The sequence below is a fragment of the Nymphalis io genome, chromosome 30 (assembly GCF_905147045.1).
Source record: "Nymphalis io chromosome 30, ilAglIoxx1.1, whole genome shotgun sequence".
NCBI lineage: Eukaryota > Metazoa > Arthropoda > Insecta > Lepidoptera > Nymphalidae > Nymphalis > Nymphalis io.
Genome location: NC_065917.1, coordinates 4,241,001 through 4,267,799, shown reverse-complemented (window position 1 = coordinate 4,267,799; position 26,799 = coordinate 4,241,001). Strand labels below are relative to the sequence as shown.

At 36.7% G+C, this 26,799-nt stretch overlaps 1 protein-coding gene across 6 annotated transcripts; it reads left to right on the top strand.

The window, feature by feature from the left end:
* Positions 1-16,917: 16,917 nt before the first annotated feature.
* LOC126779964 (uncharacterized) lies at positions 16,918-22,482 on the top strand. 6 transcript variants are annotated; one of them, XM_050504185.1, is made up of 3 exons: positions 16,918-18,010; positions 18,656-19,129; positions 22,063-22,482. In XM_050504185.1, the coding sequence occupies exons 1-3, from the start codon at positions 17,668-17,670 to the stop codon at positions 22,080-22,082; spliced, it is 837 nt and encodes a 278-aa protein (XP_050360142.1). In that variant the 5' UTR covers positions 16,918-17,667; the 3' UTR covers positions 22,083-22,482. The 6 variants fall into 6 exon arrangements, 5 of the variants coding, with proteins under 5 accessions (XP_050360142.1, XP_050360140.1, XP_050360139.1 ...); XM_050504183.1 differs by having other exon boundaries at positions 18,656-19,165; positions 22,083-22,482; XM_050504182.1 differs by having other exon boundaries at positions 18,656-19,165.
* Positions 22,483-26,799: the final 4,317 nt, after the last annotated feature.

Genomic DNA, 26,799 nt, shown 5'->3' with positions numbered 1-26,799 from the left:
ATTTAATACTTTACTTGTTACATTATTTAAAAATATTGTGTTTTACAAAAAGGGGACGTTATTTGGCAACTGTACCCTACAATTTATCTGTAGATGTAAGAAATAAGCGCCTAGTAGATAATATTACTTCACTTTCTTCCATTGCTGTGCTATATAAATGTAAAAATGCTTGTGATACTTTCTCTATGAAGATGTTAACTGGTGAATCTCGGTATCGTACTATTCTGTCACAATACCAAAGCTTGATACGACCATCTGGTACCCCTCGCACACCTAAATATAACAATTACTTCACGCACTCACCCCCATAACTATAAAAGATATAGAAGGGGAAGAGGTAGTTGGGACTTTTTATGAATGAGAGCTACAAAAGGTAGTTTATAACCCCACCATCGAGCTTAAGATAGATAAAATAATTCAGAACCGCTATTCCGGCGTCAGACAAGAAGTGCTAGTGAAGTGGAAAGGTTATCCGAATAAATTTAATAGTTGGATATCAGCTTCTAATTTAAATGAAATATGAATAATAAAGAAAGTTTTAATTTAACTTTACCTAACAATAGTTCAATGAAATATTTTCCTAACAATAAAACAACAATTTTTTCAACAAAACTACCCAAACCCATGACACTGGAGGGTGAATGGTCTGTTGGAGTTGTTGAATTTCCTTTCCATTTCAAGGAAAAACTCTTGATAACATTTTCCTAGGACAAGTACCTAAAAGATGCATAGTTGGCTTTGTGAATAATGCTGCATTCAATGGTAGCCTCACAAAGAACCCATTCAATTTTGAAAACTATGATATGAATACGTTTTGTTTGTACAGGCAGTCCTCGACTTAAACCTAAACAAGACAGTAATAGTAAAGTGAAGAAGAGAGTAAGAAAGACAATTACAATGGAGGTTAAATCTAAGATTTTAAAACTCAAAGATCGCGGTTGTTCGACTTCATCTACTGGACGAGAACTTAATTTATCACGCACGACGGTACAAACAATATTGAAAGATAAAGAAAAACTCTTAACAGCTCTACCTTCCGTCTCTTCAAACAGCACTATTATACAAAAAAGGAATGCTTTAGTTTATGAAATGGAAAAACTCTTGTACACTTGGATTCAAGATCAAACTCAGCGACGGGTTCCTCTAAGTTTGGCTATTATACAAAATAAGGCGCTGAGTATATCAAACAACAAACTGCAAAATAAACGTGGCGAGAATAATAGTGAAGAAACAAAATGTTTTTCTGCCAGTCGCAGGTGGTTCATGCGCTTTAAAACGAGATATTCGTTACATAAAATTCGAGTGCAAGGAGAAGCTGCTAGTGCCAATCATGTTGGCTACTCAGATTTTTCCTGGCATATTAAAGGAAATTATCGAAAGTGAATACTATTCGCTTAAACGTTTTGGAAAAAAATGCCTTCTCGTACTTTTATATCGCAGGATGAAAAGTCTATGCCTGGGTTTAAAGCAGCTAAAGATCGTTTGACGTTGTTATTGGGTTCGAATGTTGAAGGTGATCTTAAATTAAACCCCTTATGGTTTATAGATCTGAAAATCCTCGAGCTCTTAAAAATTACGTCAAGAGTACTCTTTCAGTTATATGGAAGGCTAATCCAAAAGCATGGGTTACATCAATACTTTTTGAAGAATGGTTTACTAAGCATTTTATACCTGAAGTGAAACAGTACTGTTTAAACAATAATTTGGCTTATAAAGCTTTACTTATTTTGGACAATGCTCCCGACCATCCTGTGCGTATTGCCGATATCGATCCTCAAATCAAAATTTTGTTCCTGCCTTCAAACACCACTTCGTTGTTACAGCCGATGGATCAAGGATTTATAGAGTCTTTTAAGGCCTATTATCTCAGTAGAACTTTTTCGCAGGCTGTAAAGGCTAATGAAAATGATGGCATGGAGCTGAGAGATTTTTCGAAAAGTTATAATATCTTGCAATGCGTAAAAAATATTGCTGCTTCATGGGATGAGGTGAGGAGAACAATGAATTAGTAGCCACTAATACAGTGGAAGCCGCCAAAAAGCCAAATCAAGGGTACGAACTATGGCTTCCATCCTTGTAAATAGTATCCATGAGGACATAAAGTGCAATCGCCTAACGGTTGACGAAGCCCTCATGAACCATTTCGGAGCCATAGTGATGGCGGCTAGACTATCCGGGGCCAAGGAGGTGGTTCTCGTCGGAGATATAAACCAGTTGCCTTATATCGACAGAGAAAATCTGTTCGAAATGAGGTGCTGTCGCCCTAACCTGACGATAAACAGCACTAGAGAGTTGTCATGCACATACCGGTGCCCCATGGACGTCGCATTTGCCATCAGCGACGTATACAGAGCCATATACTCTGCCAACCCCATCGTCCACACCCTAAAGATGGATAGGTTCACTGGCGCGAAAATACCATCAGACCAAACCGGAACCCTATACCAGGCACACAAGCATGAAGAAAAAAGACTCCTGATGGACCAGGGATACGGCAAAGGCGTAGGGTCACGCGTCATGACCATCCATGAATCGCAGGGACAGACCTACGGCGAAGTCATCATCATCCAGACCAGACGCGTGAGGCTCCGAGTTCATGAAAGTATACCTCACGCGGTAAAACTCCTCTCGCTGATAAAACGTGGTGCAGCGCCCGCTACCCAAAAATAGAAAAATAGTCATAAAATTATAAACTTATTATCATAAGATGTAATAAATGTAATATGTAATAAATAATAAATGTAATATGTAATAAATCGCCCTTAAGGATAATACACAAAAAATGTATAGATATAGATATATATTATTATGGTCAGTACGGCTCACCCTCCAAATGAAGACCTTCGGAGGGAAAGAAGACCAGCTGCTGCAGTGGCGTTATAGTGGTTAAGTTATTGTAAACAAATATTGTAAGCATAGAGTAACCGCTGTAGCGCTTAGTGCGTCAAAATTTGTTCCCTAAATAAAATAAACAAATAGTAATTAAAAAAAGGCATGGGCACCTTTGAGCCTGTGGATGTAATAATAAAAAAAAAAAAATTGGAGGCACAAGTACAAAAGGCAGCAATCGAGTCACAAGAAATAGCTTCTTCTATAAGTAACCCTGAAAAAGAACTTACACTAAAAAAACTTTCCGTAGCCTTCACAAATTTGGAGAATGCCATGAAAATTTTTGAAGAAAATGATCCTAATTTTGAGAGAAGTTTCTCACGTTAATAACAAAATTTGTGCAGCCTATCAGTGTTACCAAGATCTGTATGATAGCAAGAAGAAAGAAGGGAAGCAATCTAGAATTGATAGTTTCTTTAAGCCAAAATTTTAATTTATTATTTCTCATTTGATTACATATTAAAGTTTTATAATCATTATTAAAATTAATATGTAATCACTAATACCAAAAATAACTAGCAATTTATAAGTCCATATGTATATAATTATTTTAAGAACTTACTTTTGATAATAAAGTATGTATATGTATCCTTTGTTATAAATGCAGTTTTTTTTTAAATTTCGAGTCCGTGTGGATCCTAACCCTTGAGTTTTACATGTAAACATATGAAAAAATATGTCTGGACTTACGTCGTTTCGATTTACGTCGCATATTTCGAGAACCTAACATGCCGTAAGTACGAGGACTGCCTGTATATAGATGGACATCAAATACCACCAAAAGCTTTGCAGCCATCATTTGAAGTAATATTTTTACAACGGTCTATCATACATTGTTCTCCGGGACTGGCATACATTTTTTTAATGAAGGTAATGGGATATCTAGAGAGCAATATGCTAAAGGGTATTGTCTGCTAGCATTTGATTAACATCGTTACATTGAATCTATGTACTTATCATCGGCGTTTGATTGAATCTACTTCACAAAGAAGGGTAGCCCTTTTTTGTGAAGTAGATTCCACACGTATCATTTTCGATATGTTCAAAAACTCAGTGCCAACGATTACGAGCCACGAATAAATTTTTATCGGTGGTTTTTGCAAAACACTAACAAAAACATATTGTTTCCGGACGAGGCTACGTTTACTAATTAAGGTTGGTGTATTTAACGTACCGTAAAAAATAAAATCGCAGGGGTGAATAGATACAAAACTAAAAATGTTTTTCTACAGGCTATTTTTTAGACATTTTGAAAGAAAAAAGTTTCGAATTTATATTTTACTAAAACTGCAGTATACATTTTTTGAAATAGCAACACTAAATTGAAGTGAGGTGTAACCAACATTATCGAAAAAGATTTTGAAGTGAATCTCCTAAATGCAGGCTTAACGAGGTCCTGTAAAATTAACTATTTTGATTGTGAACGGAAGTGTTTTGTGGCATCACAACTTGTTAATATATTCGTTGGTTGCTTGTCATCCAGATTAATAAAAAGGTAAGTGCGTTTGTGATGTAAATTTCGAAATATTTGTAAAATTGTAAACCATTTATCATTTGTGATTGAAGTAAATAGACACGGTAAAGGGGCGAATAGATACATAGTATGGGTTCAATAGACACGTAAGAGGGTTAAATAGAAACGAGTAAGAGGTGGTTAGAAAAATGTGTTAGGGCTGCTACCTATTGATTTTTTTTTTTGGTAGAATAATTTAGAATTCTTGGGAGTTGTATGATTCGGAGGAGATATTGATGATCTACAAGTAGGTACTATTTTAAGATTTAGGTCTAGGTACCTGTAATGTGTATATCTAGGTCTATGCCCGAGGGAGCTAGTAGGTATTATTAAATTATAAACTTCCAAATCAGGATTTAAATCCTAGTTTTAAGTACAGTCTTACTAATTATGTAGGTAAGTAGATAATGATTTTATCGCCTATATAAATATTTGCTTCTGTTATAGGTACATAATCATTATGCCGCGTGTGTATAAACCTGATCCTAGGGGGAAAAGGTATAGAAAGTACGATGAAAATACTATAAATGAAGCTGTTGCGGCATATGCGAATGACTTTCAAGGCCATAGCCGAGAAATATGATATCGATAAATCTGTACTTTATAGACACAGCGTCAAAACTATGAAGAAACAAGGAGGGCAAACTATTTTAACAGAAGAGACTGAAGAGTGCATGCTAAAGTATATCAATATATGTGCTGAATGGGGATGCCCTTTAGATGCATTAGATTTAAGTTACATTAAACTTAACTTGACCCAGTGGGCCGGACGGTGCTCAAATTTAAAAACAATTTACCGGGACCCGACTTTGTCGCGTTCTCTAAAACATCACAAAAATAAAATTTCCCAAAGATATAGACAAAACATTAAAAAAAGGGCAGAAGTTTCACCAGACACAATTAAAGAATATTTCAAAGAGTTAGAAGAGTCGTTGGCAGGTTTTAATCCGAGCAATTTAATTAACTACGATGAAACTAATTTGACTGATGACCCAGGACGCAAAAAAATTATTACTAAACGAGAAACGCAGTACCAAGAGAGGGTAATGAAGCTCAAAGTCGTCAGTTTCATTGATGATTGCCGCTACAGACGACGGCACTTTACTGCCACGGTATGTGGTATACAAGGCTCAAAACTTGTACAACACATCGACTGAAAAGGAACCACCGGGAGCAAGGTATAATCCCACGCAATCTGGTTGGTTTGATGCAACCATTTTTGAAGATTGGATTAAGTCTATCATTATACCTTATTTCAAAGACAAAGTTGGGAGAAAGTGCTTAATAGGTGATAACCTCTCATCACATTTATCGATGGAGACAATAAAACTGTGCCACGAGCAAAATATATCGTTCATTTTTTTACCGGCGAATAGTACACATCCCACACAACCTCTTGATGTGGCATTCTTCAAGCCTATGAAGATAGCATGGCGAAACGTAGTATTGAAATGGAAAAAAACCGACGGAAAAGCCCAAACAACGATTCCAAAGGGATGTTTGCCTAGACTTTTAAATAAATTAATGGAAGAGCTTCGTAATAACAGTAAGACTAATATAATAGCAGGATTCCGGAAAACAGGAATATACCCGATTAATGAAGAAGAAGTTTTAAGCAGATAACCTGAAGTGCAATATAATGAAAATAAAACTGAAATAGAAAAATCCGTTCTAGATCTACAAAAGGAGATGAGATATGGAACCATGAATATAACCGAACCAAAAAGTAAAGAAAAATGGAAATAATACCTGAACGAAGCGTTGGTACCGAAAACGAAGACTACATAGAAACAGAACAAGAGGAAAGCCAACAAAATACAAAAAAGAGAAGACTAACATCCAAAGTTACACAACACTAACTAACACTCAATGATGGCAAAGAAAGCAATAAATATAAGAGAAAAAAACTAAAACACAAGATCAGAATATTGTTGAAAAACAAAAAAAAGAAGAAAATGAACAAGACGCTGAAAAAATACAACTTGACACAATAAATGATTTTGATTTTATAGCAAACAATTACATAGAATCAATGCCCATCATTTTGGAAGACATGTTATTATGTGAAAATGAAATTGTTATACATGAGCAGAAATGACGTATAAACAAAAAAATGAACGTAAACTGATAATTTTTTCTAATGAAAAGATAGATTACTACGATGAAAAAAGCTACTTTGAATAAGTGCAAAAAAATAAATATAAATTCACATCTTAAAATTTTAGAGGATACAACTGATAATATTGATCGCCCTGGTCAAAGCAGTTTACAAACTATCCAAACACAAAATTAGCCAAGTTTAAAACTTCTAAGTTTAATAAGACCTGGACCCAATGACTGCTCGGCGTTACCTAGAACATCCCAAAATAAGTCTGCACCAATGAGTCCATCGATGGACGATGGAATTTTAAATTTGGGATCGGCAAGTTTTAAATTATTTGGTAGTTTTAAATTATCTAAGTTAATAGAAGAACGGGGAATCGAACCTGTTAACTCTTTAAGCACAAAACAAGCTATCGTTAAATAATATTTTTCGTGTATTGAACTAAGTTGAGCAATGCAACTCTCTGTTATGTGGTTAGACGAGTTGTTGCCAATACCTATAACGCTAACTTTATTTATTTGGCTTGATTCGAGACTTAAATATTCTTTTAATTGTTTGCTGATAAATGATGATTGACTTTCGCAATCAAGTAATGCACGAACTTGAAACGATTTATTTGTTTTCGGATTGCGTACTTTAATCAATGCAGTAGATAGTATAGCCTGATTTGTTGGCTGCATTGAGAAGTTTGCTATAGTATTTGTAGACGTAGTTTTCTTACAAGTACGATAAGGGCCTAGCTTAAAATTATAAGTTTGATGTCCCCCCCTTAAACAATTCATGCATAGTTTTAATCTTTGAACATCAGAAACCTTTTCATCAAAATTCTTTCGTCATATTCATATATTTTGTGATCTCCGTTGCAAATAACGCAAGACTTTAAATTGTTACAATTATTTTGCAAAGATGTAAAAGATTTCGTATGTGCTCATTCACTTTTAAAATTAGGGCCTGTAGGTCGTGAAGAGCTACCTGACGCCTTTAGTCTATCTATTTTATTACGATGTAACGTTTTTAGTATATCAGCACGATTTGTTAAGAATTTATTAAATTGAGCTAGCGTAGGTACCTCCTACCTAGTTAAAGTATACGGTCTAGTTTAGATGACACTATATGTATTATTAATATATCCCAGTGCTGAGTAGGCTGACCAAGATTACACAAAGCGCGCAAGTTATTTGTAACATGGTCCACAAGAAAACGTAGGGATCGATCAGACTCGCGACTCAACTGATCAATTTTAAAAAGAACATTTAAATTATGATTTATTAGCTGTCGTTTATTGTCATATATCTCACATAGCAAGCGCCACGCATCATCATAGTTAGCCTCGGAAACCTCAATATTTGAAATAATGCGTGCGGCATCACCTAAATATGATGTCACATAATGAAATTTATGAATAGGCATAATGCGATCGTTATTGTGTACAACTGATAAGAAATTGTCACGAAACTCAAGCCATCGAAAGTAGGCACCATCGAACTTATTAATTTGTAATTGCGGTAATTTATATTCTGTTTCAAAACGATCGTGATGACATCGAAACAAGGAAGAGGTATTTTGCTCGTCTTTGTGACCGTCAGAATCAGTATTAATAGTTTGAGCAATCGCAATACATGTCGCACAATCTTGGTCAATAGCATCTCGCTCATTTCTTTCCAATGCCAAATTATCTGAATTTAAAACATCAATTGAATCTTGCAACTCTTCGTATTGAATAGCTAATAAACGATTTTTTTTCTAATTTAATTGATAACTCCGATAATTGAATTGGAGAGAAATCCTCCTTTATTTAAATAGTATCAATATAATTTTTAAATTTAGTAATACGACCTTTTATAGAAGAACGCTTAGTAAGTAATGCCTTTAGATCATACTAAAAATCACTGTCACTAATAATTTTTGTTATTAAATCAAAATAGTAATAATTGTTCACGCATCATTCCCAGACAACGAAAAAATTATTTATTAATAAAATTAACATTATATTAACTTATAGTTATTGCCAGTACAAAAATTTATATAGTTATACGTGAGAAGGTGACATAGCAGTTCGCTACAAACAAAACAAGGAGTCTAAATCGCGCCAAATTTTCCCAGTATCGTCGACCTCTGCGGACCGACAGGCGACGGCGATAAGGGAATTCCTAAGGTCAGAAGACCAAGGAAAACCCAAAACGTCTCGCACCGGTTCGACGAGGACTGACTGGGGACAAATCACACCACTTAAGCGAAGATCGGCGTCAAACCCGCGAGACCACGCAGTGAATGCATTCCTAGAGTTCCAGGCTTAATTAATGGTTTACTAAGCATTTTATACCTGAAGTGAAACAGTACTGTTTTAACAATAATTGGGCTTATAAGGCTTTACTTATTTTAAAACTCAAAAACAGAGGTCCATCAGAACGACCACTGAGAACAAAACTCCTGAGGAGATTCAAGGTCTGTTGGCCGACGATCCACCATTCACCACCGCGGAGCTGGAGATGGTACTATCTGGCCTTAACCCGAAGAAAGCTCCAGGCCCGGATGGCCTGACGGCCGATATATGCACTGCGGTCATTAACTGTGACGGGGAGGTATTTCTGGCGCTAGCAAATATTCCCCAAGCAGTGAAAGGTCGCCCACGTGTGCACCCTCCGAAAACCCGGCAAAGATGACTACGCCCACCAAAATCTTACAGGCCGATCAGACTGTTGTCAGTTCTCGGCAAGATTGTAGAGAAACTTATGGTGGGTAGGATCCAATGGCACCTACTCTCGTCTTTACACCCGAGCCAGTATGGTTTAATGCCACAACGTGAAACGGAAGACCCTCTCTACGACCTAATCTGAAATATCCAGGAGGAAGTTAAATAAAAAAAATCGTACTTCTGGTATCGCTTGAGTTAGAGTGTCTGTGGTATCCAATTTATGTAGTACAGAAAATTCTGATAAATTAAATTCGAATGTGTTGGTGAACCACATATTAAAATCAATTGCACTTAAAAAACCAATAAATAAGAAACCAGAAGTTTGGAACATAGACAAACTGGTATCGTTCTTAGCCTCATATTCAGTTGAAGAAAATAGTATCTTTGCTACTTGTAGACACACAGCAACTCTATTACTTTTTTATTCTGGGAGAAGAGTACACGACGCTCTGACGCTCCTAGCTGTTGAGTCAAAACATTTAATAAGCGGTGACAATTATTTAATTTTATCGTCATCCATTTAGGCCCATCTTTGGTTCGAAGACAGACAGTGCTAATTACAGACAATCTGGATGGAAGCTGACCTCGAATCAGTCTTATAAAAATTTGGATCCGGTATTTTGACTCCACGAAAAAAAATCGCTAAAAATTTAATTCCAGACCAATTTTAAAAAACACACCTCTACCCTTTGGAATAAAAACCAGTTTCCGACGGGGCAGAGATTAACATTGATCTTGTCGGTCTTAAGTAGTGTTTTTTAAGAAACCGAAGGCGCGAAGGGGGTGCTAGACATCCCGTAGCGCTGACGGTCACTGAGTTTCGAAATTGTTGATAAACAACCTAATTTTGAGGTTAGAATTATATATAAATATGTTTTTGCCAATATCTCAGTAACGGAACATTTCCTCAAGATGGGAATTATACTGGGGGACAGGGAAAAAATCCTTAAAAATTGAATTCAAATTGTAAAAAAGAAAATGTTTCCGCGAATTATCAGTGTGTGCTACGCCGGGTTTTGTATAGGCAACATTCCAGGACCAAAGGTTCATGAGCGAGAAGCGATCAAACTCGGCATTAAATACAAAGCACAATACTTATCAGGATATCTTATGGTATGGCCGTGTATAGTGGTTGACAAATGGGGTTATAGAAATCAAACCGGGTGCACTGCCTATATCCCGATAAGCTACTCCATAGCAGGAGGACCTAAGCAGGGATATTTGGATCCACAAAATAACAGAGTTTATGAAAAGAGTTCTGCGGGTCCGTGCGGTGTTCACTATTTTGTACACAATGATGAGCTTGTTGGTCTTCATCAGAGATTAGGAAATGAGTCATATGTGGTAAGGCAGCCGCTAATTAGCATGGAAACAGGACCGCTATTTGACAAAATTGAAATAAAGGCCTCTTCTTGGGCATCCTCTAGCTCATCATTGATGGAGGCTCGGCCTCGAGAATTTTCCTATGCTGATTTGACTCATCCCGTAGGGGCACTTTAGAAACATGGTTGGAGGGAGAGATCAACAGAACATATCCTTTCATGTCTTACATTATACATCTCAAGACAGCTACTATATGTAGCATTATTGTACTCACCGTAGCTTTTGGACTGGCAGGGAAACACATGGTGACGACCCACTTCAGACTGAGGAGAATAGAAGCTAGCCTAGCTGATAGATTAATCCTAGAGAGACTTCAGAAGTAGCTTAGGCTTCAATGACGAGCAGCATAAGCACTCCTCATCCACATCAATCGATGACCCGGTACATCCTATAAAAAAAAATGAGATATGCCTAGTTTATCTTGACGATATCATCGTGTTCAGTACATCGCTCCAAGAACATATGATAAACTTCGAAAAGGTTTTCAGTAGGCTTAGAGACTCTAACTATAAAACAACAAATGGATAAGTCGGAGTTCCTTAAGCTAGAAACCGCATATCTTGGCTACATAATTAGTAAGGACGGTATCAAACCAAATCCCGACAAGATAAAAGCTATTGAAAAATATTTAGAGAATTTGTAGGATTACGTTCAAACATGTATGCATTCGAAGTAGAAGATAAATTTACTGCAAAAGCTAAAGGGGTAAACAAAAGTGTCACAACAAAGACTTTAAAATAGAAATGGAATGGAAAATTTTTAAGACATGTTTAATCGATAAAAATGTACAATTTTGTAGTATGCTTAGATTTAAGTCATTGAAACATACTATATTCACACACAAAATAAACAAGATGTGTTTATCATACAATTATACAAAGCGATGTATTCAAGCAAATGATATTGATACATTGGCTTGGGGTCATTACAAATTACTATAAGGATTACATTTAAATTATAATGTTTGTAAATAACGTATTTAAGTTTGCTTTATTTAAGAAATTTCATTATTAACGTTGAAACTTCTCTCAAAATTAGGATCATTTTCTTCGAAAATTTTCATGGCATACACAAAATCAGGACGAGACTAATCTGTTATTGAGCTGCTCTAAGTCAACTTATGATTCAATTTCTATTTCTTCCATTCCATTCCATTGCATTCCAAAAATCGTACTTCTAGTATCGCTTGATATAGAGGGCGCCTTCGATAATGCATGGTGGCCAGCCCTTAAAAAGCCGATGACATAAAAACATTGCCCGCGGAACCTATACGCCTTGGTAGCCTCATACTTACAAGACCGGAGGATCGTAGTAAACTACGCCAGAGCGACCAGTGAGAAGGGAACCACGAAGGGTTGTGTCCAGGGTTCTATCGGCGGACCAACCTTCTGGAAGCTCATCCTGGACTCGCTCTTACAAAAAATGACATCCATGGGAGCTTATTGTAAGGCATTTGCGGATGACGATGTACTCGCATTCTCCAACCATCAAACCAGCGGGTTACAACTACATAGGAAACCACCCTAGCGGCCGTACAAGAATGGGGCATAGAAAACAAGTTGAGTTTCGCACCGCATAAAACCAACGCAATGGTGATCACAAAGAAATTCAAATAAGATGCCCCTGTGATTATATATGTGATATGTGCAGCACCCAGCTGAGTCTAGTAACCGAGATCAAAATGCTGGGCCTCATCATAGACTCCAAACTCACATTCAACGCGCATGTGTCTGCAACCTGCAAGAAAGTGACAGTGAAAAAATACAACTTGACACAATAAATGATTTTGATTTTATAGCAAACAATTACATACAATCAATGCCCATCATTTTGGAAGACATGTTATTATGTGAAAATGAAATTGTTATACATGACATACAAATAAACGAGATGCAAAATGATACTGGAGCAGAAATGACGTATAAACAAAAAATGAACGTAAACTGAAAATTTTTTCTAATGAAAAGATAGATATTACTACGATGAAAAAAGCTACTTTGAATAAGTGCAAAAAAAATAAATATAAATTCGCATCTTAAAATTTTAGAGGATACAACTGATAATATTGATCGCCCTGGTCCAAGCAGTTTACAAACTATCCAAACACGGCAACCATCATATTATTACAAGAACTATAATGATATTTTGAAAGATTTAAAGAGTGACGATGTATAGGTACCTATGACACGTGACAGTTTTAAACCCATGTGTCTATTGAAGACATTTACAAAATGGAGATTAAGTTCAAAATTGTGTCTATTAACCCCGTTTTACGGTACACAATGAGCATTGGTCGAGTCATTCCAATCCATACGTTACGCGACAGGACGCTTATCAACACAGGTTTAGTGTTAACGTGTGGGCTGGTGTTTTAATTAACCGTCTGTTAGGGCCGTATTTCATCGAAGGAGGACTCAATGGTGTGTCATACTTGGACATTTTAAATAGTGCGGTGAACGGCACGCTCGATGATGTACCAAATTATAAATGAAGCTGACATAAATGAAGCTGATAGACTGAGTAATCATCAAAACTTATTTTTTTATCAACACGACGGAGCACCCGCGTACTATCAGACGCAAGTATGTGAGTACTTAAATAATACGTTGAGAGATCGCTGGATAGGGCTGGAGGGCCTGTGTCATGGCCAGCCACTGGATTTTTATTTATGGGGAGAGGTAAAACGTCTCGCGTATGTTACAGAGTATGCAAACAGAGAGGAGATGAAATTAAAAATCATCAGTGCTTTCGAAACTGTTAAAAGTGACCCATTCGTGTTAAATCGTGTGAAAGACAATATGCGTAAACGTGCCGAACTGTGTACCACACGAGCAGGAGCTCACTTTGAACATTTGTTAAGGTTAGTGTAGTTATATAGGTAAATAGGTAGTTTAATTGACAATCGTTGTAAATAAGTATGATTCCATTTTTAAATACTCCGGAAATACCAAGATAGGCAAACTGTTCATATTTATTTTTGTCCCAAGTTTACATCATTTACCTAGTCAACTAATTTGTTGCTGAAACGAATGTTGCTGTGGAGTACCAGCTTATAATTGTACTCCCCTAATCTCATCCCATGGGTGTCGTAAGGGACACCCATAGGATGGCCGAGGTAAGCCGAGGCTGTAAGTGTGTGCATTGATTATTGTTTTCTGTTAGAAATATTATGAATTCAAAGTTCTCGAAAGTCATCCAAGATTATCTGGAGCACAACTCCGAAAGCAATCTCGTCTACAAGACTTGGCTACCCATGGCAAATATTTGTTATATATTTTTCCTGTCTGTAAAATAGCCTCACAAAAATGTACGCAGTACTCGCCTCTCACTAACACAAAATCGACTCCACGACACTAAAAATACTAAAAAGTGAATTCCAGACCAATTGTAAAAAAACTAGTTTCCGCGAATTATCAATGTGTGCTATGCTATGTTCGGGATTTGTGTGGGCAACGTTCCAGAAATAAAGGTTCTCAAGAGAGAAGCGATCAAAGTCAGTACGGGTCACACTCCAAATGAAGACCTTCGGAGGAAAAGAAGACCGGCTGCTGCGGTGGCGTTACAGTAGTTAAGATAGTATAGTAATAGTATAGTAACAGCCTGTTAATGTCCCACTGCTGGGCTAAGGCCTCCTCTCCCTTTTGAGGAGAAGGTTGTGGAGCTTATTCCACCACGCTGCTCCAATGCGGGTTGGTAGAATACACATGTGGCAGAATTTCAATGAAATGAGACACATGCAGGTTTCCTCACGATGTTTTCCTTTACCGTTAAGCACGAGATGAATTAGATATTGTAAGCAAATATTGTAACCATCTAGTAACTACTGTAGCGCTCAGTGCGTCAAAAATCTTGTTCCCTTAGTAAAATAAATTGCCTGTGGATGTAAAAAAAAACAAAAAACTATGAAGAGAAAATTTTGCAAATATTCCCAAATTGTTAACATTAATACAACAATACCACAACAATACTATTTTCTTCAATTAGCTTCGTTAAAATGTACCCACATGGTTACTAAGTTGAAACAACCAAAGCAATTAGTTTACAATATTATAAACTGTTATTTCTCTGAATCGATGCAGAATAACATAAAAAACAAGTCAAAAATAAATAGTATGGATTCCAAAGATGAAAAGGAACAACCAACCTTCTTTCCAAATTTACTGATGAAGTCTATAGTTACCTTAATAAAAAAAAACAACTATTAGCACTTTCATTGATTCCTCACAAGCCTTTGACACCCTAAATCATGTCCAGCTACAAAACAATTTAGTTGCTTGTGGAATACAAAAGCCATAACTTGCTTGGTGTGCCACCTATCTCCGAAATTATACATATACTGTAAACATATGCAATGAGAACAGTGACCCCCTTATTGCCAGTGAAGGTGTGCAGAGCTCAGTCTTAGGCACATTGTATTTTTTATCTTATGTTAACGACATGAGTAACTTGAATATTGCACGTGTTAGCAGTTTGCAGATGATATGATATATATAAAAAGGTATCCCGTGGCGCTCCTCGTTAAGATGGAAAGAGTACCGCTGTGGGGGAAACGCTTAACGCATTTTTCCAGCGATAACAAAAAAAGGTTAAGGTGTGCCGAGGCTGTAAGTGTATGCATTGATTATTGTTTTCTATTAGAAATATTATGAATACAAAGTTCTCGAAAGTCATCCAAGATTATGTGGAGCACAACTCCGAAAGCAATCTCGTCTACAAGACTTGGCTACCCATGGCAAATATATGTTATATATTTTTCCTGTCTGAGGCTATTCCTCAAAAAATGTACGCAGTACTCGCCTCTCAATAACACAAAATCGACTCCACGAAAACAAATCGCTAAAAATTTAATTCCAGACCAATTTTAAAAAACACACCTCTACCCTGTGGAATAAGAACCAGTTTCCGACGGGACAGAGATTAACATTGACCTTGTCAGCCTTACCCATAGTGTTTTTTAAGAAACCGAAGACGCGAAGGGAGTGCTACACATCCCGTAGCGCTGACGGTCACTGAGTTTCGAAATTGTTGATAAACAACCTAATTTTGAGGTTAGAATTATAAGATATGTTTTTGCCAATAACTCAGTAACGTAACATTTCCTCAAGATGGGAATTATAATGGGGGACAGGGAAAAAAAATCACTAAAAATTGAATTCCAGACAAATTGTAAAAAAGAAAATGTTTCCGCGAATCAGTGTATGCTACGCCGGGATTTGTGTAGGCAACATACCAGGACCAAAGGTTCATGAGCGAGAAGCGATCAAACTCGGCACTAAGCTGCGCCCAGGAGTTGGCATGTTGATTTGAAATCGATTAGTCGAAAAATCGATTATTTAGAGTAATATAATCGAACTAGCGATAATATTCCTCAACTGGCTGCGGTGTTAATTTTTTTAATTTTTTGCTTTTGTCAGACGCAAAAGCAACTGGTAGTACTTGGTCAATAATTTGAACTATCTTTTCCTCTAAAAATAGAATTAATTGATGAACTAGGATCATATATTAAAGGCGTAACTGGCAACCTGGATCATTCCGATGCTGAAAGTTATAATAACGCTATTAAAATCTTAGAGTAATGAGGAAAAAATAATGAGCATAATATAATTACTGCACCTGCACTTTCATACGTAAAACTTTTAATAAAAATGTGCATACCGAACTACAACTTAATAGCAGCAAAAAATATGGGCGCCCCTGCACTCGACGCGCGAGTCTCATTGTTTTGCCTGAAACTCGTACCAAGTTCGGTCAAACCGCAGTAACATATGACGGTGCGCGTCTTTATAACAAGATACCCTCAGACATTAAAAATATTGACTCGTTCGATATATTCAAATAGCGACTGTCTCATTATATTATTACAAAAATACCTGTTTGAGTATGTAGAATAGAATAAGAGTGGTTTTCAAATCGTGATGATGTTTTGTGTGTTATTTCAAATTGTGTTTGATGATTTGTCTGTTATTTTCTCCGTTGAAAAATGTAAGTACGACAACGAATGTCCGTTAATTGTTTGTATTTTTTCTTCAATTGTGTTCTCATGTAAGTGATGTAATTGTCTTTATGGGAATAAATAATCTTTAAACCTAAATAAAAGTATTGCAGATAATGTTACGGAGTTAAAAACATCTTCAACAAACTGTCGTTTTCCCTCAGGTCATTTAAAAGAAAATCTAAGATCAGTTTGTTTGTGGCATAGCTAGTGAAAGTATAAGGCAAAGACTTTTTACGGAAGATGATATCACGTTCGATTTGGCGTTTAAGTTAGCAATCACTACGAAGGCGGCAGAAGCTGACGCGGCTTTAGTGCAGAAGCATAATGGAAGCTGTCGGCGCTTCACATATGCCGACGACGAGAGAGGCGCGGGGCGCGGGGCGCGGGCTAGCGGCCCGTTGCGCGTGCGCCGCGATTCACCGGTCACTCAGCGAGCGACAGCCAACTAGGCGGACACTTTATCGTCCTTGCGTGCAATTTGAATACGCGAATAAATTATTATAATACAGTCCAAGTCTTATTACACCGAAGTCCCGTTAGGGCTCCTTCAGTTTCTGGTCCTTCGAAGCGAAAAACCTGCATACTTCCGTCGCATTACAAATGCAACGCAACGGTCATTGACGTCGCGTGGTTTACATTGACCGCGCCCAAGGCAAAGGACAAGAAGTCGTCTCCGTCATCTACGTGGCAGCCTTTGTCGTCTGAAGAAGCTGATGTCAGGGAGTATAATTCTGTATTTGAGTGAGTCCATCCAATTACTTATTTCCAACTTTCCCTATTGAAAACTTCTTTTTGCTGAAATTTTTATTTTTTAAATATTTCTCCATAATTAATCTTCTAGTTATTCAAGTAATATGTTGCTTAATTACTTCATTGATGCATTATTTAATTATTTCATAACAAAAAGTACGCACGCACTTGACACGTGTTAACCTTGAAACCGGTCAAGTCTTATCGCTTTGAATAGAACCCGTTCGTCTACGCAAACAGGTGCTGCATTTTTTATATCCATTCATTACGATTCCTTTGTTTAATTTTATTTTTTATGACTCTTTTTTTGTTTCACATTGCAACATAAAAACTTTAAGATGTCTGATAATTTAAAAACCCTTATTAAAAAACGTAGTTCAATAAAGTCTAAATTAACAATATTTAATAATTATTTAATGTTAATAAAAAGCAGTCCCGAATTATCAGAGTTACAACGTCTTGACCTCATGGAACGTTTTCGTAAATTTGAAAATTTATATAATGAATTTGATGACCTGCAGAATACGATTGAACTACTTTTCGAGGATGCCGAGTCTACGTTTACTGAGCGTGAGGACTTCGACCGTCAGTATTTCAATCTGGTGGCACTCACGCGCAGCCTGCTCGGTGCTTCGTCCAACGGTACTGGATCTGAGGCGGGCTTCAAAGATGCTGACTCAGGTGCACATATTTCCAATTCAAGGAATTTTATTCGTTTGCCTAAAATAGATTTACCGCATTTCGACGGGACCTATCAATGCTGGCTAGAATTTCGCGATACTTTTACATCTTTAATTCACAACAATACTACCATTAATGATATCAATAAATTCCATTACCTTCGAGCTTCACTCCAGGGTAATGCAGCTTTAATTATTAAAAATATTGATTTTAAAGGGGATCATTACAATATTGCATGGGATCTTTTATGCGAACGATACAATAATAATCGCATTCTCGTCAATAACCACATACAGGCCCTTTTTGATGTCGAGTCAATAACAAATGAGTCTAGTGTTTCAATTAGAAATCTAGTTGATACGATCAATAAAAATGTTAGGACATTAACAACATTAAATCAGCCCACTCAATATTGGGATACTTTACTCATTTATATAATGTCTAAAAAATTAGATTTAAAAACTAGTCGTGATTGGGAAGAACATAGAAACAATACTTTAAAAGATGATCCCACTCTAGCACAATTTTGTTCTTTTTTAAACAAAAAGGCAGATTGGTTGGAATCCGTCGAATCAAATATTAATCTTTCTCAAAATAATATTATTGTTGCTTTAAATAATAATCATTCAAATAAATTTGTTCCAGATAAAACTACTCAAATACCAAAAAAATCTAATAATAATTTTAATAAATGTCCGCTTTGCTCCCAAGCACATGCTTTATACAAATGTGATTCATTTCGAAGTTTATCTATTGAAAGTCGCATACAAAAGGCAAATGATTATAATGTTTGTCTTAATTGCTTACGGTTAGGCCATTCTGCTAAGCAATGCAAACTATCACATTGCAAATATTGTAAAATAAAACATAATACGCTTTTGCATTTAAATTCGAATGACTTCAAAACTGTCAATTCATTGCTTTCTTCTTTGCACCTTGCTACGTCAAATGTTGCACTTCCGGCCAATTGCTTGCAGCTTGCTACTTCTGCGCATGTATTACTGTCCACAGCTCTGGTGAACGTGATCGGCGCGTCGGGTAAAAAGTACACTGCACGTCTACTGCTGGACAACGGTAGCACGGCCAACTTTGTTACGCAGACATTCTTCGAGAAACTGGGTTTGTTACGACGCGGTACTAGCACCAGGGTAACAGGTATTAATAATCGTATTTCTACTAGTACACAGTCTTGTCACCTCCTAATAGAGTCTTTATGCTGTGCCTATACTGTAGATATAGAGTGTCATATCTTGCCTGAAATTACAAAAGTGTTACCGTCGTCTTTCGTACACATCAATCACGTCTCTATTCCTTCAGGTCTTAAACTAGCGGACCCGAACTTCAACGTTCCGTCGGCCGTAGATATCCTGGTAGGGGCTGAAGTGTTCTGGGAGGTATTAAGTAAAAATTATATAGATTTAGGGAAAAACTTACCTAAATTACACGAAACTAGATTCGGATGGCTAGTATCAGGTAGTATTCCCCACCAATCTAAACAAAAATCTATTTTTAATCATTTTTGCCATCACACTAATGTCACTCCCGACCTTACTCAATTCTGGGAGCTTGACAACGTTTCTTCAAAACATTCATATTCTCTAGAAGAAAGAGCATGTGAGCAAATTTTTAAGCAAACCACTGTTCGTAACAATGATGGTGGATTTGTAGTCACCATGCCTTTAAAGGGTGACCCTAGTAATTTAAGTCAATCTTATTTTCATGCTAAAAATAGGTTTTTATCCCTTGAAAGGCGATTTAGGCGTGACCCTATTTTTAAAAGGCATTATATTGAATTTATGCGAGAATATGAAAACTTAGGTCATATGACTTTAGACTCTCACTCTACTTCAGTACCTGAAATCTCTAAATTGCAATATTTTATTCCCCATCATGGAGTTGTTCGAGATTCTAGTACCACGACAAAACTACGCGTAGTATTCGACGCATCAGCCTCTACCAGTTCGGGTGTGTCTCTTAACGACATACAGATGGTCGGACCAGTAGTTCAAGACGACCTGTTTTCAATTTTAACACGTTTTCGTCAGCATAGGTACGTGGTTTCAGGTGACGTTGAAAAGATGTATAGGGCGATTGAATTAAATCCAGTTCAACGACCTCTTCAAAAAATTATTTTTCGTTTTAATTCTTCAGAACCTCTAAAGACCTACACATTAAATACGGTCACTTATGGTACTGCCTCTGCCCCCTATTTAGCTACAAAGTGTCTCACAAGTCTAGCTGATAACCTTGACGACTATCGTGTTCAAAGCGCTATTCGTCGTGATTTTAGTCTCGTATTTTTACAGCTTCTAGTCTCTAGAAACCGAATAGCGCCTGTCAAACCGACGACCATACCGAGGCTTGAACTTTGCGGAGCTTTGTTAGGTGCAAGGCTGTGTACTAAGGTTCAGGAATCGCTTACCATACCCATTCATAGATGTAGCTTTTGGTGTGACTCTACCATAGTTCTAGGATGGCTTTCAACTCCTTCTAATCAATTAAAACCTTTTGTTAAAAACAGAGTCAATGAGATTTTGGAAATCACATCTGGTCACTCCTGGAGCTACGTACCGTCGAAGGACAACCCGGCGGATCTTGTTTCCCGTGGCCTCAGTGCCGACGTAATAAACGATACACCTCTGTGGTGGTCCGGTCCTTCTTTTTTACTTCATGGTAAAAAGGAGTGGCCGAAAATGCCAAACACAGAGAAACACGATTTGCCGGAAGTAGTTACTCATTTCATTAGTAATTGTCGCAATCATTCATACGTTTATCATTCAGACGCAATCACGCATTCATCAATCATTAATTGCTTATTAGAAAAATATTCTAGCCTAAATAAAATTTACAAAATATTTACATATATACAAAGATTTATTTATAACTTAAAACATAAAAATAAAATGCATGGCAATCTTTCTGCAAAAGAAATACAAAATTCAATAAATACTATTATACATCATTGTCAACTTGAAATGTTTCCTGAAGAGTATAATCTTTTAAAATCTGGTCAGAAATTGCCACGCAAAAGTAGATTGCTTCCTTTGACTCCATTCATTGACAATCATAATCTCATTCGCGTGGGCGGGAGGCTTGACAACTCCCCCTACGATTTTAACATAAAACATCCCATTGTAATTTGTAGTAAGCATATTTTTACTAAACTTTTATTTCATATGCAACATTTAAAACTTTTACATGCCGGCCCACAATTATTATTGTCACATATAAGACAAAGTTATTGGCCTCTAGGTGGCAGAAACTTATCTAGACTTATCGTAAATAAATGCCTCACATGTTTCAAAAATAGAGCACAAAATGTACAGCCTCTAATGGGTCATTTACCTAGTGCTCGAACTAATCTGGAATTTCCATTTCTCAACTGTTATGTAGATTACGCGGGGCCAGTATTGATAGCCGATCGTAAAGGCCGCGGTTGCAAACTTATAAAATCTTATATGTGCATCTTTGTTTGCTCAGCAGTAAAAGCAGTGCACTTGGAGCTCGTCTCTGATCTTAGCACTGATGCTTATATGGCCGCGCTACATCGTTTCATAGCGCGTCGAGGCAAACCGCGGACGATAACATCTGATAACGGCACGAATTTCGTAGGCGCATCCAACGAAATACAGAAATTTATTCAATCATCGAATGTTGCGTGTGAGATAGCACAAGAGGGCATCGATTTCATTTTCACACCTGCTTATAGTCCTCATTTCAACTCTTTAGCAGAAGCAGCAGTCAAATCATGCAAGCATCATTTAAAAAGATTACTTTCTCTAACCCATTTCACATTTGAGGAGATGACTACGTGTCTCACTCAAATAGAAGCGATTCTAAATTCGCGTCCTCTAACACCTCTCTCTTCAGACCCTAATGATTTTTCGGCACTAACTCCTTCTCATTTTTTAATTGGACGACCACTCTTATCAGTACCATGCTCTCGGGTGACTGAAGCCGACATCACTCGACTGGACCGATGGAGGAGAATCCAGTACATACGACATCATTTCTGGAGCCGCTTCCATAATGAGTACACTTCTTTGCTACAGGCCAAATCCAAATGGTTTAGTTCCAGAGGGGAGGTGAAACCAGGGTCTTTAGTCCTAATCAAGGACAAAACAACACCACCGCTGCTCTGGTCCCTGGGTCGGGTCACACAGACCTTTCCCGGCGTAGACGGAGTCACGCGGGTGGCAGAAATCAAAACGAAGAGAGGAACAATTCGTCGCGCTTTCAATAACATCTGCCCCCTTCCTGATCAAGATTGAAGAGCACTCTTCAACCCGGGGAGTATGTCGGCGCTTCACATATGCCGACGACGAGAGAGGCGCGGGGCGCGGGGCGCGGGCTAGCGGCCCGTTGCGCGTGCGCCGCGATTCACCGGTCACTCAGCGAGCGACAGCCAACTAGGCGGACACTTTATCGTCCTTGCGTGCAATTTGAATACGCGAATAAATTATTATAATACAGTCCAAGTCTTATTACACCGAAGTCCCGTTAGGGCTCCTTCAGAAGCAGTACAGTATCGGCTGTAGAAACCTTACATAGTAATGACAAGTGATGAGTAAACAAGGGGGCGAAGGTAATAATTACGCATATGGATCAAATATTGGTAGAACGAGATCTAGTAGAGCAGATAGGCAGTTATCAGACAACTCTGAAGCGGGTCCTAGTGGAATGCGTAAAGTATTATACTAAAGAGAGCAAAAGGGAGGGAAATTATTTCATTAGGGCAATCCGGGATTCAAAAGTGAAAAATGTGCAGCTTGTGGCAGAGAACATAACAAAGCTTATTGCAAATTTTAAATGTACGTCTGTAAGGTTTGTAATATTAAAGGCCACTTGCGGAAGATGTGCCCTAATTTACAACAGAAAATGACAATACATAATTTAAATAACGATAATGTTTTACACTCAAATAGCAGCAACAATAACAATAACAATGATAACGAGGTAAGTAATTTTACCTAAGATTCTGTAAATATTAATAAATTTGCATATATTATTACAGTAATAGCCTGTAAATGCCCCACTGCTGGGCTAAGGCCTCCTCTCCCTTTTTTTGCGGAAAAGGTTTGGAGCTTATTCCACCATGCTGCTCCAATGCGGGTTGGTGGAATACACATGTGGCACAATTTCGATATATTATTAACATTTGTGTAAATGTTAATAAATTGCTAAGCCTGTGGGTAAAATTAATGTTTTGGTTACGTACAAGTATACTACTAAAATGTTAGATTTGTATGTTATAGATAGTGGTAAAACTCAGGCAATGGATCGGTGAATTAAAAATAAGTTATCCGATACTACAGTTTCATAATATTGGATATAAAATTTTTAATTTTGAATCTTTTAGTTCCAGATACTCTAAGGTTTTCTCGGTCTAGGGAGATTTACCGGAGGAACTGTTGGATTTAGTTTACGACCAGACGCGCGACCTATTTTTATGTGAGCACGTCCGTTGGCCTACACTCTTCGCGAACCAGTTGAGAAGGCTTTAGACGAATTGGTAAGGGATGGAGTGATTACTCCAGTTTGTACTTCAGACTGGGCAACACCTATAGTTCCAGTTATGACGAAAGATGGCACAATTTAAGCGAAATTGATTGGTTCCTTCTACTTAATGATCTATGATACGATTGATGATATCATCCGTGACTACGTTCCGGAAAAGCTTAATGTAAACAATTTATGATATCACTGTTGGTATTAAAAATCTCTTATTAAAATAGTTAAGGAGAAACTTAAATTTCACAAAAAACAGAAAATTTATGGTAGAATAAGTGATTATAATACTATATATTTAGTATTTGCAGAGATAGACAGAAAATAATTCATCTTCAGTGTTATGATCACTTTATATTTGATTCTGAAAATAGAATTTTACACCATAGTAAGTTTTTTTGGACCTTTGTGAAATCAAAAAAATCGTCCAATCAATTTCCTGATACAAAGTTTCTCAGGAGTATATCGGCATCTAATGGGGAACAAATCGGTTCTTTGTTTAATGAATATTTCAAATCTGCATTTCAGACAAAAAATCAGGACGAGACTAATCTGTTATTGAGCTGCTCTAAGTCAACTTATGATTCAATTTCTATTTCTTCCATTGAAATTAATCCCTACATCACAAATATATCTTAAAAAATTGGATGTTAGGAAAGTTGCGGGCTCTGATTACATACGCCTTATTTTCTTAAGATGGGTAATGACACTCTTGCTTTTCCGATTTCTCTACTTTTTTCTATATCTTTACACTTAGGTGTGATACCTAGTATATGGAAACGGTGCTTTATTACTCCTATCTATAAATCGGGTAATAAACATAATATAGAAAATTATAGACCTATACCTAAAATATGCACTTTAGCCAAATTATTTGAAAAACTTATGCCGTATGCCGTAACAGCCTGTGAATGTCCCACTGCTGGGCTAAAGGCCTCCTCTCCTCTTTTTGAGGAGAAGGTTTGGAGCTTATTCCACCACGCTGCTCCAATGCGGGTTGGTAGAATTCACATGTGGCAGAATTTCAGTGAAATTAGACACATGCAGGTTTCCTCACGATGTTTTCCTTCACCGTAAAGCACGAGATGAATTATAATCACAAATTAAGCACATGAAAATTCAGTGGTACTTGCCCGGGTTTGAACCCACGATCATCGGTTAAGATTCACGCGTTCTTACCACAGGGCCATCTCGGCTTCCTTCGGAAAAACTTATATACGATCAAATCTTTCCCATTTTACGATCTGTCTTAAATGAGAAACGACATGGTTTCATCGATAAAATTCAACGGAGACCAATCTTATCCAATTTGTTCATCACTTGACATCTGCTATGGAACAGGCTCTCAGGTGGACGTTGTGTATACTGATTACACAAAGGCATTCGACAAAATACCGCACATCCATCTTATTCATAAACTTGGAAAAGTCGGTATACACGGTGATCTACTACGTTGTTTTGCGTCTTATCTGCGTGAACGTAGTCAAGCTGTTAGTATTTAAGGTTTCTGCTCGTCCTTTGTTCCTGTTACATAAGAAGAACCTCAAGGCTGTAATCTAGGACCCCTCCTATTTAATGTGTTTATTAATAATATTTGTGATATTTTTAAACATTCGGATATTTTATTATACGCTGATGACATGAAAACTTCTAGAGCAATCAAAACTACACAGGATTGTACTGTATTACAAAACGACTTAAATAGCCTTTGTCACTACTGTCATCAAAATGGACTTTCATTAAATCGTAAGATATGCAGTATTATAACATTTTCTCATAAAAACAATAGTGTAGTATTCGACTACAAACCAATGAAAAATCTATAAAAAGGGTAACCGAAGTGAGAGACTTGGAAGTACACTTAGATCATAAGCTACTATTTAATAACCATGTTGATAACATTGTTGGAAGGGCATATCGGATGCTGGGATTTATCCTTAGAGTAGGTAAGGATTTTAACTTCAAATCCACACTCATTTTGCTATACAATTCCTTTGTCCGATCCGTTCTCGAGTATGCCTCACGTTTGGAATCCTTTGTATAAAAAAATATCGATAAAATCGAAAGAACACAAAATAAATTTCTTAAATATCTTTTACTAAAAATTTATGATTCTCACGCTAATCCTCAGTCACAATATATTAACGTTAAAAGTACGTCGTATGACAAAAAAAGGTGAACTCTTTCTGTTTAAATTGTTAAATAACTATATTGATTCTCCTTTCTTACTTAGTAATATATTCATTAGATGTCCTCGTATGCAAACACGAAATAAATTTTTGTTCGATGTTCCTATATCCAAATGTAAGTACGTACGCAACAACTTCCTTTACAGATCATGCATAAATTCAATGATCTTGATTTATTTTTTATGTCATTGAAGGAATTGAAATGTAAAATAAAATATCACCTACATTGTCACTTTAAATAGAATTTGAATTTGTATATTTATTATTTTTTACTAAATTATTAATTAATTGTTCATACTTCGTAAAATTTAAAATAATCTTTTATTTCTTATAATTCTGTTATGTATTTTGATTTAATTATTTGTGAATACTTAATTGGTATATGATGTTTTCTTAATGTGATAAATATTTTTGTACATGTTGTAACTGTTTGTCTTCCTAAGATTAAATAAATAATTAAATAAATTAGGTTATACGGTGATTGCTGTTTTGTTAATTAGCTGAAGGATCGTTCTTGTTCATTTGATAATAGAAAATATTTTATTTTAGGTATAAAAATGGTACACAGACTTAAGTAAGTCTCATGATTCTCAGATTCCAATGGACCAACTGTACCTAATATGATTGTATAATTATATGGTCATATGATTATTTACATCACCAAATTCTATGCCAAATGATAGTTTAATAAGTAACTAAAGTGTTGTGATATATAGTTTTAATTAATAAATACATTGCGTTGATTATTTTACTGTGTATTCTCCTTAACGTCCCCATTACGCCCCCCACTCCCCTACGGAGTAGCATGGAATACATAGGTAGGATGGAATATGAAGTACGAGTTAAAAACTTACAACCCACAGGAGAAATTCGGGCTCGCTTTCTCGCTGACTTATACATTATTGATGGTCTAATTTACAGTACTATTGTTCTTCACGTGTCTGTGGTATCCAATTTATGTAGTACAGAAAATTCTGATAAATTAAATACGAATGTGTTGGTGAACCACATATTAAAATCAATTGCACTTAAAAAAACAATAAATAAGAAACCAGAAGTTTGGAACATAGACAAACTGGCATCGTTCTTAGC

Coding starts and splice junctions, on each gene's coding strand:
- LOC126779964 (XM_050504181.1), top strand. CDS start 19,684: ATGCCTTTAAAGGGTGACCCTAGTAATTTAAGTCAATCTTATTTTCAT. Junction 20,416..22,062: donor GTGCAAGGCTGTGTACTAAG/GTTCAGGAATCG, acceptor TCTTTGCTACAG/GCCAAATCCAAATGGTTTAG.